General features: G+C 41.7%; 1 protein-coding gene across 1 annotated transcript in view; it reads left to right on the forward strand.

Moving 5' to 3' along the window:
* The window catches only part of LOC124775387, a 39530-nt gene that overhangs the window by 19112 nt on the left and 3304 nt on the right, over positions 1–17114 (forward strand). The window contains exon 2 of the mRNA XM_047250221.1: positions 2562–3152. Within this exon, the coding sequence (XP_047106177.1) occupies positions 2562–3152 (591 nt within the window). The remainder of the gene's footprint in view (positions 1–2561; positions 3153–17114) is intronic.

Genomic DNA, 17114 nt, shown 5'->3' on the forward strand with positions numbered 1-17114 from the left:
ATCACGGATTTTCACTCGATGTGTTTAGTGTCACTAGCATTCAGTTATTGGCGAAGTATTATACCTAGTAAGAGATGTGTGATAGATTCGCTGTGATCAGTTGACTTATAAAGTATGTGTTGGGGTGTAAAGCTCCTGTGGTCATTGTTCTGATATGTGCAAAGAAAATGAGAATGCCCAGTCTAAGGGAGGTATGGATTTGCTGCGGGAAATTGCAATTTCAGCGCATCGATAGCCGTAAGGGGTATGTAAAATTTTACGTGGAAAATTATGTCAAGTCACCCTGGACATCCTCCACAACTGGGTGGTCCTCTACAGATGGCCATCTACCTGCAGACTTCGTGCAATCGCTGAGACATACGTCCCATGGTGGCCACTAGTGTTGCGCAGCATTTGGCCTGAGGAAATGCATGTGGACCTCTGAACATGAGCACACAGGATGTGTGAGTGTTTCAGCTGTCTCCGACATCCAGCCATGACAACTGCTAAAATGGATTGAATCGTGATTTAAGTGTATCGTGTTTAGTGCTTCTCAGTACATTGCAGTGGACTCTGTCTTGCAGTAGTATTTGTTGTTGTCGTGTCTATGCTATCATGCAGTAGGCGCTTCTTCCCCCTTCCAAATGTAGCAGAGAGAACCTATTTAGTAATTCTATCATGCTTTAAATGCCCAATCGCACTGTCAAATTCCCAACTGATTCATTTATTATTTCCAATTGTGGTATTGCAATTGAGCTGAAATTTGAAATACCTTCAATGAAACAGACTTCCTAAAAATGACCTAACTGTGCCAGTATCTACCAAGAGAAAATGTTCAGATGTGTGTGAAATCTTATGGGACTTAACTGATAAGGTCATCAGTCCCTAAGCTTACACACTACTTAACCTAAATTATCCTAAAGACTAACACACTAACCTATGCCCGAGGGAGAACTCGAACCTCCGCCGGGACCAGCCGCACAGTCCATGACTGCAGCGCCCTAGACCGCTCGGCTAATCCCGCACGGCTATCCACCAAGAGGAGGCAAGGGAAAAAACATCCGTAAGGTGGGAGTAGGGTTAGGAAACCGGACAGTTGCAGGATCGAATCCCACCAAACATACCACTTCACTAGAAGTGGTATGTCCTTAATATCCAGTATGTCCAGTAATGTCCAGTATGAGGTATTCAACTTTCACTTCTCAGAAACAAAGATTAAGCTTTCAAAAGCAGTGGCTCGCGACGTTTTGCTGTATCTGAAGTCAAATTTTGTCCACTGACAAATGTAAATCTATAAATTTATAATTTGTAGTACGACTTATTTTAATTTCTTATGTCAGCTGTAATAATTGATATCGTGACATTTTAACCAAGTCAGCGTCTGCAACCATGGGCAACTGTCAGTTCTGTTTACCGGTAAGGCCACTGTCAGTACTGTTCAACAGTAATTTGAACGACGGTAAAAATGTGGAACAGTGGAGTTTGTTATTCACAAACAGTAGTTTCCTTTGTTATGCCAGTTGAGCTAATGAGAGGTCAACAGTGATTAATGTTTATTATGTTGTTCACATAAGAGTTCAAATTAGTGAAATAAACTATTATTAGACGTTAGCTTCATATGTTATAAATATGGCTGCTCCCAGACCAGCCTGTGAGGCCATCAACCAGTCAACATGTGATGAACAGAAGTTACTTTTAGTTTTGGAATGAAGTCCGAGAAACAGAATAGGAGAGATTTCTCGTCATTGCTAGCAAGAAACCCCTATCCAGAAAGAACTTCCTGACTGGATGCACCACTGTAAGCGACGACTGTCAGCCAACACGTGAGTTGTCTCCCACACTTACTACTAGCTACAAACAACAGTGCACAGTGGGTTGTTTATTAGCATATTCCACAGGAACAAACAACTTTTTCTGAAGCGATTATTTTGGTTGGCATGTACGCCACGAGTTTTACTTGAATATTGCAGGAGCATACTAAAGGGAAAAGCTAGAAATAAAATAAAAATCTGAATCACCATTTACACACACTACGTGACCTGCACAACGCTATATTTAAAAAATGACTATGTAGTGCTGAGCAGCAGCCCCACGGTCGGTCAGTGCTACCGGCCCCTGGGAAACATCATAGTGGCCTAGGAAATAGCTATCGTAGAATTCCAGAATGAGATTTTCACTCTGCAGCGGAGTGTGCGCTGATATGAAACTTGTTTTTATGAATGTAGTATGGTGAGACTACTGTAAGGCTGGGCACCCCTGTGTTTTTTGGAAGGTAAGAGACGAGGTACTGGCAGAAGTAGAGCTGTGAGGACGGAGCGTGAGTCATGCTTGGGTAGCACAGTTGGTAGAGCACTTGCCCGCGAAAGGCAAAGGTCCCGAGTTCGAGTCTCGGCCCAGCACACAGTTTTAATCTGTCAGGAAGTTTCATGTCGTAGAATTACTAATAAAGTACATTGCAGACTCTTTCCAAATTCAAACTATTTTGACTGTGACACCTCATACTGTCCAATTCAGATAACAAAGCTTAAGTAAACTAAGTGTAGAAAAATCTGAGACAGTGCCATAACCATCTTATTTCACAGTGGGACGTATTCAAGACGGAGGCGCTGGTGCTGGGCGAGGTGATGCCCATAGCGCACGAGGCTCTGCGCCTGGTGGAGGGCGCAATTTTCCGTCCACTGGTGGCCACGTGCCTGCACCACGGCACCACGCCCAGGGCCTTCCTCGTGCTGGACGACCTGGTGGCGGCCGGCTATCGACTGGCAGACGCGGATCGACCTCTCGACTACCAGCACTGCGAGGTGGTGATGCGAGCGTACGCGCGCCTCCATGCTGGTACAGCCTATGTGCTCAGCAAGCTCCCTGACTGCGGTGCCCAACTCTATGTCGATTACTTCAGCGCTGAGGACATGGAATTTATTCTGCGGCCGATGATGCAAAGTACGTTTTCCGCTGTTGCCGATTTCGTGAAGAGAATTCCTAGCTATGAACACTGTGCAGACAAGTATATGGAGCTCACAGATACATTACTGCCACTGATGAGAAAGACGTTGAAGAAAAAAGTACAAGATACTAAGCTGAAGGTACTGGTTCATGGTGACTGCTGGAAGAACAACATGATGTTCAAGTACTCGTCAGGGGATGTTGTTGATGTGCGGTTCGTCGATTTTCAGGTATGTGTGACACCTATTCAGTGACATGTCTATTCTGTGTGTCTACTTGTCTACCTGAGAGGTTTTCAAAATGTGCATTGCAGTTCCCAGGAGTGTCCACCCTTACAGTAGTCTCATCATAGTACATTCATAAAGACAGTAATTTGCTTTATTTGTTGCCTGAGTAAAAGAACAATGTGAGTGCTAGTAGCGATATCTAGTAGGTCAGCACGTAAATGATGTTACGGTGTCTCCATGGTAGATAGCAGTCAAACTGTGCTTCTTGACTCAGTTGTTTTCATTCAGTAATAATCAGTTTGAAGATTAGTTTTGTCGAATGCAATTCGTTTTTAATTGTTTTGTGTCTTCTGTGATTTGTGTTCCTCTGTCAGGATGGACAAATTTTTAAATGTAAGTACAAAAGGTGATATTTCAAATGCATCATGCAGTTTTAAAGACATGAATATACGAAAATGTAATAAATACGACGACAGACAGATGAATTCTGGTATTACATGTAGGGCAGAATGTTGCACCATTGGAATACTTTTCGGAATTTCACCTACAGCCAGCTGTGTAATAGTTTAATATATTCTCTTATTCTGTTTTTAAACAATGGCACTCACTTTTTATGTGCTGCAGTCTTCTTCTGAAATCAGAAAAGTTACTCGATAAAATTAATGTTTTTCCAAATGTGAAAAAAATGGTTCAAATGGCTCTGAGCACTATGGGACTCAACATCTTAGGTCATAAGTCTCCTAGAACTTAGAACTACTTAAACTGAACTAACCTAAGGACATCACACACACCCATGTCCGAAGCAGGATTCGAACCTGCGACTGTAGCAGACCCGCGGTGCCGGGCTGCAGCGCCAGAACCGCTAGACCACCGCGGCCGGCTAACCAAATGTGAAAACATGGTCCAAGCTACAACATGGTCATGTACCTAGGAACAAAGATTCTCTTGAAATTTAAAAGCTTTGCAATTCAGATTATCTTGACAATACTGTATTATTACACTGCTACATGCTCATGAGCATAGGATAAATCAAATTAAGCAAGAGGACTATAAAAAACCAGTTACAAGCTAAATACATCTTGAAACTGAAGCTACTGGAAACTAATACAAATCTGCATTTTCAAGACAGATAAAATCGTTAAAATATTAACGAAACTCAGTTAATTTGCAAATATCACGTGTTCAGTGGTAAAAGACCTCCTTCTGTTTCAAGGAACAAGATGGTGCACGACCCACAATGTGTGACTTAACCTTCATACATTATATAACTAGACTTAAAACATATAGAATTTTACTTGCTATAAAATTCTGTAACTGAAGAACTGACAGTATATTCGAAATAGCTTTCATATATCATACAGTATTCAAATATATAGAACTCAAAATATATAGAAATGTTGCACAAAGCATAACCTCATGTCTAGCGACAACAAAGACCGTAGAAAATGGTTGAAGCTGCTTATGGCAGTCTCTAGTGCACATTCCTTTTATGTGATTCTAAAATCAGTCACTAGACTGTAGTACCAATCCAAAAACATCAGGTGTTCTGATGTACACCATCCTCTAGGTACAACAGTCTCTTTTACTACTACTGGAAGTAAAGAATGTGTATTTTGTGTCATTTGTATCAAAATCCTAGTTACTGAAAGCATGCTTCCTAATCAAATGAAACAATGTTTCGAATCAGATTGCGGTAGTTTGGTGAACAAATCAGGGGAATACTTTTCACACAAGTTGAAAGAAATTAAAAAGAAAAAATACTTGTCACTAAACAAGCAAAGATTCCTACAATGGCTCTTGTTTCGTCTACCTGTAGCAAAGAGAAAGAAATGAACACCACAGTAGAAGACTTTAGTTTATCAGCAGCGCTGGAGACGGTATCTATTATGATAGGTGAGTCAGCTGCCAAGTAACTGGCAAGTGTGTCTTTGTTAGACAACACTTTTTTTTTTGGTCATCAGTCTACTGACTGGTTTGATGCGGCCCGCCACGAATTCCTTTCCTGTGCTAACCTCTTCATCTCAGAGTAGCACTTTCAACCTACGTCCTCAATTATTTGCTTGACGTATTCCAATCTCTGTCTTCCTCTACAGTGTTTGCCCTCTACAGCTCCCTCTAGTACCATGGAAGTCATTCCATCATGTCTTAGCAGATGTCCTATCATCCTGTCCCTTCTCCTTATCAGTGTTTTCCACATATTCCTTTCCTCTCCGATTCTGCGTAGAACCTACTCATTCCTTACCTTATCAGTCCACCTAATTTTCAACATTCGTCTGTAGCACCACATCTCAAATGCTTCGATTCTCTTCTGTTCCGGTTTTCCCACAGTCCATGTTTCACCACCATACAATGCTGTACTCCAGACGTACATCCTCAGAAATTTCTTCCTCAAATTAAGGTCGGTATTTGATATTAGTAGACTTCTCTTGGCCAGAAATGCCTTTTTTGCCATAGCGAGTCTGCTTTTGATGTCCTCCTTGCTCCGTCCGTCATTGGCTATTTTACTGCCTAGGTAGCAGAATTCCTTAACTTCATTGACTTCGTGACCATCAATCCTGATGTTAAGTTTCTCGCTGTTCTCATTTCTACTACTTCTCATTACCTTCGTCTTTCTCCGATTTACTCTCAAACCATACTGTGTACTCATTACACTGTTCATTCCGTTCAGCAGATCATTTGATTCTTCTTCACTTTCACTCAGGATAGCAATGTCATCAGCGAATCGTATCATTGATATCCTTTCACCTTGTATTTTAATTCCACTCCTGAATTTTTCTTTTATTTCCATCATTGCTTCCTCGATGTACAGATTGAAGAGTAGGGGCGAAAGGCTACAGCCTTGTCTTATACCCTTCTTAATACGAGCACTTCGTTCTTGATCGTCCACTCTTATTAGTCCCTCTTGGTTGTTGTACATATTGTATATCACCCGTCTCTCCCTATAGCTTACCCCTACTTTTTTCAGAATCTCGAACAGCTTGCACCATTTTATATTGTCGAACGCTTTTTCCAGGTCGTCTAATCCTATGAAAGTGTCTTGATTTTTCTTTAGCCTTGCTTCCATTATTAGCCGTAACGTCAGAATTGCCTCTCTCGTCCCTTTACTTTTCCTAAAGCCAAACTGATCGTCACCTAGCGCATTCTCAATTTTCTTTTCCATTCTTCTGTATATTATTCTTGTAAGCAGCTTCGATGCATGAGCTGTTAAGCTTATTGTGCGATAATTCTCGCACTTGTCAGCTCTTGCCGTCTTCGGATTTGTGTGGATGATGCTTTTCCGAAAGTTAGACGGTATATCGCCAGACTCATATATTCTACACACTAACGTGAATAATCGTTTTGTTGCCACTTCCCCCAATGATTTTAGAAATTCTGATGGAATGTTATCTATCCCTTCTGCCTTATTTGACCGTAAGTCCTCCAAAGCTCTTTTAAATTTCGATTCTAATACTGGATCCCCTATCTCTTCTAAATCGACTCCTGTTTCTTCTTCTATCACATCAGACAAATCTTCACCCTCATAGAGGCTTTCAATGTATTCTTTCCACCTATCTGCTCTCTCCTCTGCATTTAACAGTGGAAATCCCGTTGCACTCTTAATGTTACCACCGTTGCTTTTAATGTCACCAAAGGTTGTTTTGACTTTCCTGTATGCTGAGTCTGTCCTTCCGACAATCATATCTTTTTCGATGTCTTCATACTTTTCCTGCAGCCATTTCGTCTTAGCTTCCCTGCACTTCCTATTTATTTCATTCCTCAGCGACTTGTATTTCTGTATTCCTGATTTTCCCGGAACATGTTTGTACTTCCTCCTTTCATCAATCAACTGAAGTATTTCTTCTGTTACCCATGGTTTCTTCGCAGCTATCTTCTTTGTACCTATGTTTTCCTTCCCAACTTCTGTGATGGCCCTTGTTAGAGATGTCCATTCCTCTTCAACTGTACTGCCTACTGCGCTATTCCTTATTGCTGTATCTATAGCGTTAGAAAACTTGAAACGTATCTCGTCATTCCTTAGTACTTCCGTATCCCACTTCTTTGCGTATTGATTCTTCCTGACTAATGTCTTGAACTTCAGCCTACTCTTCATCACTACTATATTGTGATCTGAGTCTGTATCTGCTCCTGGGTACGCCTTACAATCCAGTATCTGATTTCGGAATCTCTGTCTGACCATGATGTAATCTAATTGAAATCTTCCCGTATCTCCCGGCCTTTTCCAAGTATACCTCCTCCTCTTGTGATTCTTGAACAGGGTATTCGCTATTACTAGCTGAAACTTGTTACAGAACTCAATTAGTCTTCCTCCTCTTTCATTCCTTGTCCCAAGCCCATATTCTCCTGTAACCGTTTCTTCTACTCCTTCCACTACAACTGCATTCCAGTCGCCCATGACTATTAGATTTTCGTCCCCCTTTACATACTGCATTACCCTTTCAATATCCTCATACACTTTCTCTATCTGTTCATCTTCAGCTTGCGACGTCGGCATGTATACCTGAACTATCGTTGTCGGTGTTGGTCTGCTGTCGATTCTGATTAGAACAACCTGGCCACTGAACTGTTCACAGTAACACACCCTCTGCCCTACCTTCCTATTCATAACGAATCCTACACCTGTTATACCATTTTCTGCTGCTGACCAGAAATCCTTGTCTTCCTTCCACAACACTATTAGTCGCAAAATACTCGGTGTAGCTGACAGCGTTAATGGTCAGTTGATTGAAAAACTCAAATCTGAATTTCACTATTCAAATGGATGAAGTTATAGACAATCACAATGATATGCATCTAATTTGTTACATGCGGTTTATGCATGGCGACAAATGTCATGAAGATTTTCTTTCCTGTGGGAAAATTTGGAACAAAATCAACAGGCCCCTTGAAATACTACACAATTTTATAGGAGAAAACAGCATCAGGAAAACTGTGTAGATGGGTGTTCAAATGTTACGGCTCTCTGTTGTGCTCAATTGCAAGCTTTGTTCCCTAAAGAGACTCCTCACACTATTTAGACATACTGTCTTATTCACCAAGAAGCACTGCCTTCAAAAAGAGTGAGTCCCATTCTTCATGAGGTTTTACAATCAGTGATCTAAGTCTTTTTTCCATTGCACTTAAGTGAGGAAAAAAGAAGGGTTTTAGTTAACTTGAAAAATTTGGTTGCATTAAGAAGTTTTTGATATTAATCAGTCAACCTGAAACTGAATAAGTAGAAAATTATTGCAGTCAGCTTCGAGCTGGAAGTTTGTTAAATAATCCCTTATTTTGAATTGAAGTCAAAAAGAGGCATTTTACTATTAATGATATAATTGTGCTATCACGTTCTGCTTGAGGAATTACAAAATCAATACGATAGCTGCTAACTTTTTATATTAGCATTTAAATTCTATAAACAATTCCACTTTTTATGTATATCCACTGTAAAAACAATTTGTTTATATTTACAAACATTACCTAAAAATAGCCGGCCAGTGTGGCCGAGTGGTTCTAGGCGCTTCAGCCTGGAACCGCGCGACCGATACGGTCGCAGGTTTTAATCCTGCCTCGGGCATGGATGTGTGTGATGTCCTTAGGTTAGTTAGGTTTAAGTAGTTCTAAGTTCTAGGGGACTGACGACCTCAGATGTTAAGTCCCACAGTGCTCAGAGCCATTTGAACCATTTTGAAGCTAAATATAAAAATATTCCCTCAAAATCTTCAAGGTCACTCTGTAACTATATGATATTTAGGTGCTATAGGAAAAATAAGTAAAATAAATATCCAAAAAAATAAAAAAAGTGAATCTTAAAATTTAAATTATGTCATCCTTGAATGTAGACATCCTTGAATGTAGCCAATTATATATTGCAAGAACCAGTCCGAAAAAAGTATGAGTATGATTGGCTGAAATAAGCAGAAGAACCACAAAACAATGTTTGTACGACAAAATAGTAGCCCTACCAGCTTTCCAATCCTATATGCGAATAGACGAACTTTGCTTGTTTTATACGAAAACAAATTTTCTATAATATAGCATAGTATTTTTTTGAAGAAAACACACTGAAACTTTTTATATTGCTTGGAAATAAGGTGGCCTTTAATCTGAAAACTATTTTCGTAGCAGTTTTGTGTGTTAGTTTAATTTTCTACATAGTTATCTTCAAAGCTTTAATTACTCGATCAAACAGTATCTCATTTTGTGCCGAGCTGGACATAATTATTTAACAGAGACTGTTTTTGCACGTAAAATTCGAACGGTGCACATACAAATCGTGCCATTAGCTCGGCGTTAATTTCAGCCCAATTACAATCTTTTGCGAGAAGAATTAATTGATTCGCACTATTTGTCTGAGTGTCAGCTTCGGTTCGTCGTTCAAAACTTTCTTAAACACATAACTATAGTAAGACAAATGTTCGAATGGCTACACAAACAGCCGATGGTCCAGGATAAGCCAAAACCTTTTTGCCCCACGTTTTTAGTTCAAATGTGAACCAAGTTCCAAGAGCCCCAAACCGTGATTATGCACGCTGCCTTTTCACACATATTTGTTACAGAGCTTCCGCGCTGTAACGGTTTGCTTCAGCGGTGCGAGTGCTAGGTAATTAGTTATATGTTCAAAAAATGGTTCAAATGGCTCTGAGCACTATGGGACTTAACATCTGTGGTCACCAGTCCCCTAGAACTTAGAATTACTTAAACCTAACTAACCTAAGGACATCACACACATCCATGCCCGAGGCAGGATTCGAACCTGCGACCGTAGCAGTCGCGCGGTTCCGGACTGAGCGCCTAGAACCGCTAGACCACCGCGGCCGGCAGTTATATGTTCCATAGTTCATTTAAACCATTATTTCATAGAAAATATGTGGAACGAGTCATTTTACTGGATGTGTGTAACATGAATGAAAACGTTGTTTTTCAGTTCTACTCAAGCTATCAGTTTAAAAGAGAAATTTGTGGATGACGCTGGAGTTGTCGTCCAGTGATGTCCCATATGTACTCTATTGGAGACAGATCTGGGGATCTAGCAGATCAAGGCAACATATCGACACTATGTAGAGCATGTTAGGTTACAACACTGACATGTAGACTATCGCTACCCTGTTGGAAAGCACCCCCTGGGATGGTGTTCGTGAATAGCAGCACAACAGGTGTAATCACCGGATTGACGTACAAATCTGCAGTCAGGGTGCATGGGATAACAACGTTAGTGCTCCTGCTATCATACGAACTCGCACCATAGATCCAGTATGTCTAGCACGCAGACAGGTTGGTTGCAGGTGCTCAACTGGCTTCCTTCTAACCAATATGTGGCCATCACTTGCGCCCAAACAGAACCATATTTCATCAGAAACCACAACAGACCCCCACCGCGCCCTCCAGTGAACTCTCGATTAACACCACTGGAATCGTAAATGGAGGTGGTTTGGGGTCAGTGAAATGCACGCTACCAGGCGTCGGGCTCGGAGCTATCCTTGAAGTAACCAGTGTGTTATGACACTGTGGTGCCAACTGCTACTCAAATCGCTGCTGTAGATGCAGTTCGATGTGCCAGAACCATACATCGAATGCGATTGTCTTCCCTCTAGGTAGTGCGGTCGTCTGGAGCTCGGTCACTTTAAATGTCTAAATTCTGATGAAGGCACTCTTAGAAGTGTTGAAACCTGGTAAATATCACTGAAAACTGTGACCGAGGACTCATTTGTTTCAATTTTAATTTATAAACAGTCACTGTATATTTTCGTAACCACCGCTGACAGAAATCACGTACAGTGACTGTGTTCCTTCCATGCCTTTCTGTAGTATCGCAGAAAGAACACACAGCTCCTCATATCCGTGTTACACGACCTCGTTCAAACTCACTGAGGTGTTGATAATGGTGTCTGTCGCCTTAAACGCATTCCTGACTGACATGAACTCAGTACATCCTTCTCAGTGGCACTACTAGCGACAGGCTTATGCGATTAGGGTGAAATCTGAATAGATATCGTCCTTCAGATGAAGAAACACTCCTACCATCTTTCGTTTACATCACACAGCTCCTTGGTGTCACGTGCTTTTTCCGTCAGTGTGTGTTCTTGCGCAAATTATTAACAATTTTTGTTACTGCATAATTAACTCTTTTCTGAGACACAGACAGCTTTAATAACCGGCAACATAGATCACCTTTTCATTTCAATACTTTTCATTTCATTTCATTTCATTTCAATACTTTTTACATAATTCTCATTTTCCTCATCACTCTCTATAAAATCCACTCCACATTTCTTCTGCCTCCATTAATGACAAAAATTGTCATACAGACTGAGAAGAAAACCTTTCACTCTGTGCAGAGGGTATGCTGCATTGATTATATGCTTCAAGTTAACGCTGCGTGCCAAACCAGGATTAAGGTGCAGCTTCTTTCACACTGTAGGCATATACTATCAGCTAGGCTACTCGAACATCCTCCATCACCAACTCAAAACCTAAGACTGAAAGGAGCTGCTGCCCTCTCCTTCCACACATTACCGAAGTTTCCCCATGGCGCTGTAAGACTGACACCCCTAAGAGCAAGAATACGCAGCGGATCTTATCAACACCATCAGGGTTGCTGCTGCGAAAGATTTCTTTCGTAACTGTTAGTGTCTTACAAGCTTAAGGCAGTTATCCTCGTTCGAGCAAGCTTTGCATACAGCTTTAACTCATAACATACGATCAACGTCACAGAGGGTCATTCTGAGGCGCTAGTTTCTACTCTAATCGGCTGTTTTCCAATTACTCATATATCGTTAATTACATATGACGAATTTTTTGCATATTTACGTGCATTACATTACAAGAGTTAAGCACTCTGACTCAGAACACACTGACCTCACTTTTAGGAAGCAGTTATGGTTTAAGTTTTCTGTGATTTCTCTAATCTGGTGAAGGTGAATGCTAGGATGATTCCTTTGGGGGAAGACACGGTTGACTTCCTTTCCCATCATTGTCCGGGTTTCATGCTTCATTTGTAATAACGTCATTGTAGCTGATACGTTAAACTCTAATCCTCCTTCTTTTTCTCATGTAAAAATGGTTCAAATGGCTCTGAGCACTACGGGACTTAACATCTGAGGTCATCAGTCCCCTAGAACTTAGAACTACTTAAACCTAACTAACCTAAGGACAACACACATCCATGCCCGAGGCAGGATTCGAACCTGTGACCGTAGCAGTCGCACGGTTCCGGGCTGAAGCGCCTAGAACCGCTCACCACTGCGGCCGGCTTTCTTATGTAACCGAAAGTGTTAATATTTATCAGAATCGTTGTAACAGCTGTTGGTTGCTCATGTAGTCTACACATGACTTCAGTAATTTCACTCTACTCCGGGTTCATTTTTAATGCAGTTTGCATTTCGCTACAAAGTTAAAAAGATTTTTATACAAAAGATTTTATGAATGAGTATAAGATTCGGAATACGCTAAACTTCCTCATAAATAACTGAATAATTATTGTAACAAGCGCTTAGGTCATTACGTAAAGCAACTGATGCGGTAGGGAGCTCGTTGGGAAGTGGAAAGGTACAGAGACCACAAAATATGGTATACACGAACAGCAGTTTATTATCAGAAACAATTAAACTTGCCTTCTTTTTTGGCAAGTTAACAGTTCGTAAGCATTACTTATTACTATAAACAGTTTTTATTCTTTTCGTTACTCACCGTTCTTTGGTATTTACTACATTCTTCTTCGTCCCCCACGTGCGTGTGTTGAGAAGTTGCATTTGTACACAGAACTTTCACTGCGGTTAACACATTTACACTGCTGAGCACTTTCCTCTCGTCATTTTCCGTGTTTTGTTTTGTTATTGTGGGATGCGTTCGTGTTTTGTCCGTTTTAGATAGTGATCGAGGCGCCTACTATCGATCTGTTAGTGTTTATATTTTCTGACTAAGTAGAGAAAAAAAACAGAGAGAAAGAGAGAGAAATCATGTCTTCTGTGTGTGTGTGTGTGTGTGTGTGTGTGTGTGTGTGTATGCGGGCGCGCGCAAGTGTGTCAGGGGTAGAGAGAGAGAGAGAGAGAGAGAGAGAGAGAGACGGAGAGATTATATTTTTATTTATTTTTTTATTTTATGTATTTATTTTTATTAATCTACTTTCTTAAAGTGGGGGTGTTCATCTTCATGTGTGTGTGTGTGTGTGTGTGTGTGTGTGGTGTGTCCGTGTGTGTATGCGCGCGCGCGCGAGTGTGTCAGGGGTAGAGAGAGAGAGAGAGAGGGGGGGGGGGAGAGAAAGAGAGAGGGGGGGAGAGAGAGAGAGAGAGAGAGAGAACAGCTCTTTCTCTCTCTCTCTCGCACACACACACACACACACACACACACACATACACGCTGTCTCTCTCTGTCTCACTCTCTCGCTCTCTCTCTCTCTCTCTCTCTCTCTCTCACTGTCTTCCATGTTACGTAACACGATGCCTCGGCCACAAAGACCAGTTAACAACAACATTGTCCAGTCTTAAGTGAACAGAACTTCTCTACAACGAATAGCACTCTAGAAACAGGATACCTGCATTAAGGGCCGGCGACCAACAACAGCACTGGCCAGTCTTAAGTGAATAGAACTTCTCTACAACGAACAGTGCCTTAGAATATCTTCATTAATGGCCGGCGACCATGCCACAAGCTTCACAATGAGGTAGCAAGTCATGGGATATCGATACGGACAAATACAGATGGCGGTAGTCTCGCATATATGGTATAAAAGAGTAGTGCTTTGGCAGAGCTATTATATGCACTCAGGTGATTCATGTGAAAACGGTTTCCGACGTTATTATGGTCGCAAGGCGGTACTTAACAGATTTTGTACAAGCAACGGTAGTTGGAGCTAGACGGATGGGACATTCCATTTCGAAAATCGTTAGCGAATTCAATAATCCGAGATCTGTAGTGCCATGAGTGTGCCAAGAATATAAAATTTCAGGCATTACCTCTCGCCATGGACAACACAGTGGCCGACGGTCTTCACTTAACGACCGAGAGGAGCCGTATATGTCGGTGCTAACAGACAAGCAACATTGCGTGAAATAAGTATAGAAATCAAAGTGGGATGTACGACGAACGTATCCGTTAGGACAGTGCGCTGAAATCTGGTGTTAATAGACTATGGCAGCAGGCGATCGACGTGAGTATCTTTGCTAACAGCACAACTTAGCTTGTAGCGCCTCTCCTGGGCTCGTGATCTTATCGGTTGGACTCTAGACGACTGGAAATTCGTGGCATGGTCAGATGAGCTTCGATTTCAGTTGGTAAGAGCTGATTGTAAGATTCGAGTGTTGCGCAGACCTCACGAACCCATGGGCCGGAGTTGTCAACAAGACAGTCTGCAAGCTGGTGGTGACTCCACAACGATGTGAGCTGTGTTTACACGGACCATTGACTGGAAATGGTTATGTTTGGCTACTTGGAGAACATTTGCAGTCATTAATTACTTCGTGTTCCCAAACAACTATAGAATTTTTATGGACGACAGTGCACCATGTCACGGGCTACAATTGTTCATGATTGGTTTGAAGAACATTCTGCACATTTCGGGCGAATGATTTCACCACCCAGATCGCTCGATATGAACCCAAAGAAGGTTATGGGACATAATTGAGAAGTAAAACTTCGTTCACAAAACCCTGCTGCAACAGGTTCGCAATTATGGACGGCTATAGCGTCGGCATGCCCCAGCATTGCTGCAGGCGACTTCCAACGACTTTTTGAATGCATACCACTTCGAGTTGCTGCACTACGTCTGACAAAAGAAGGTTCGACACGATGTTAGGAGGTGTCCCATGACTTTTGTCACCTCTGTGTAAATGACTGGTGAAGGTGCTTTAGCATTTACACGGTTTAAATACAAGAAATTCATTAGTACCTATTTTGAGGAATCGTAATCTTACATATGAACATGTCTCCATGGGCAGGTAAGTTATCAGGTCTTTAAACACAGTTACCTTTAAGGCACAATGGCCGACCCAAACACTGTACTGAACTTATACTAAAGGCTGCCTGTAGAAAATGTTGCTTAGACTTACTTGAGAGAGATTTAGCAGAAATCAGTTGCATTAAATCATAAGGAAAATTAACTGTAAATGTAAAGGTTCTGTTGTATGTACCATACAGAACTGAAATACAGAATGCCAAAGCAAGGCGAACGCTTTATGTCAAGAGCTACAGACAAACAAAAACGGCAGTAGCCGAACAAATACACAGAAGGAGTCATCTAAGTCTGGAGGGCGGGGAGGGAAAACAAACAACTCATCAGATGATTATTAAACAGGCAGGTAGTTCGAAAAACAACTAATAACAAGCAATGGGGATTTACTATATCAGCTAGCCAGCTGTCTTATCAATATAGACACATTTTCCAGATATTTAAGAGGAACTGACATTACAAAATGATTTTATGAATGCCGTAAGACCAACCTCAGCTTACAGTGAGGTTCCTTTCCTTGTCTGCTCCAGAATTCAATAAATAAGCATTAAATAATGGCTAATCTGAACTGCACACACACACACACACACACACACACACACACACACACACACACACACACATAAACATAATTAAACACTATTTTAAAAAAATACAAAACTCCCTTAAATACAACGTTTGATAAGCACTGAAAGCGTTAAACACTGTTCCAATAAAATAAAGACACCAATAAATAAAACAAGGCTGGTAAGCACCGAATAGGTAATGAGCCTGAAAAGCAGTCTACACTTAATTTTACAGAAAAAGTTGACATAAACTGCGGGCTTGTGTAGACAAACAACCAAGCCACATCACACAGTATCATGGAGAGTAGGCAACGAAAATCAAATTATAATCCACGTTAGCCACAAATCGCAAATACGTACCAAGAAAAACCGCTAAACACAGTCCGGTAGGAAAATACAAATGAGCACTTTCGCTCACAACAGAAAATCGAAGGAATGACTACAAATACCAGCTATATCCAAAAGGGACGAAGATGCAGTGTCTCATACATCAGTTAAGAACAAAATTATTGACCATTGCAAAAGGCACCACCGTACAGTTCACAATATGGGTACCAAACGGTTTCCTGAGCAGGCTCACTTTCCCCTATGATCGAGTAACTGACCAGTGCCATGGTGACAATAGCACTCCACAGGCCAGACAACCACCTTCCAGCTATGTCTGGCACAACAGAGCACTCTCACATGTTTAGCAAACCCAGAACTGCAACTGTCCACACAACTGCCACTTCTTACTTGCCGAGCACGCCCCATCTTCGCCGGCTCCCGCTGCTCGCGTTTCCCCTTGCGGACAGGCGTCCTTGGGTATCTCAGCAAAGGGGCAGATCATACGCAGGACAGACACAATAGATTACTGAATGCCAAAGATGTCACGCACACATTGCCCCATCCGCCTCCTCTCCCCTTATGGGGGCGGGAGTGGCAAGGTATGAGAGTTTTCCTCAGCATTTTGGTTCCCAGTGGTGTTCTTCAGCTGGCTGATATGAGCCTCAATTAATTTGCTGGTATAGAGTTCTTGGATCAGAAATCTCTCTGGAAAGGTGCTTTGGGCCCCTTATACAGTCCCACAAGCCGTAGCAACATATTAAAAGTGACTTTCTGCCCCCTCCCCCCTCCCCGCACCCCTGTCCTTCCTTGGTTTGCTCCCAAAAGTTCAAGCAGAACCTGTTTCCCAGTCATAGCGAAGTCACATGACAGCCCTTGTTATACCAGGCGGCCACTCTCTGATGTGCAAGCCTGATGTTATTTCTCATAGAGTCTGCGTTCTTCTTAATGGCCTTAATATTCTTATCTACTGGAAGAAGATCATTAACTGACCAGAGGTTGGAAAGTAACAATTTAACAGGGAATGCAAATATAAGTTTGGAGGAAATAGTCCTATTAGTCTCATACATGGTCATGTAAAAGGCAAAATTAAGCCATCCAACATACTCATCCCACTTCTTCTGCGACTTCTTGTGGTAGACGATCAAGGCA

Source organism: Schistocerca piceifrons, chromosome 2 (genome assembly GCF_021461385.2).
Source record: "Schistocerca piceifrons isolate TAMUIC-IGC-003096 chromosome 2, iqSchPice1.1, whole genome shotgun sequence".
In the NCBI taxonomy this organism is placed as follows: Eukaryota; Metazoa; Arthropoda; class Insecta; order Orthoptera; family Acrididae; genus Schistocerca; species Schistocerca piceifrons.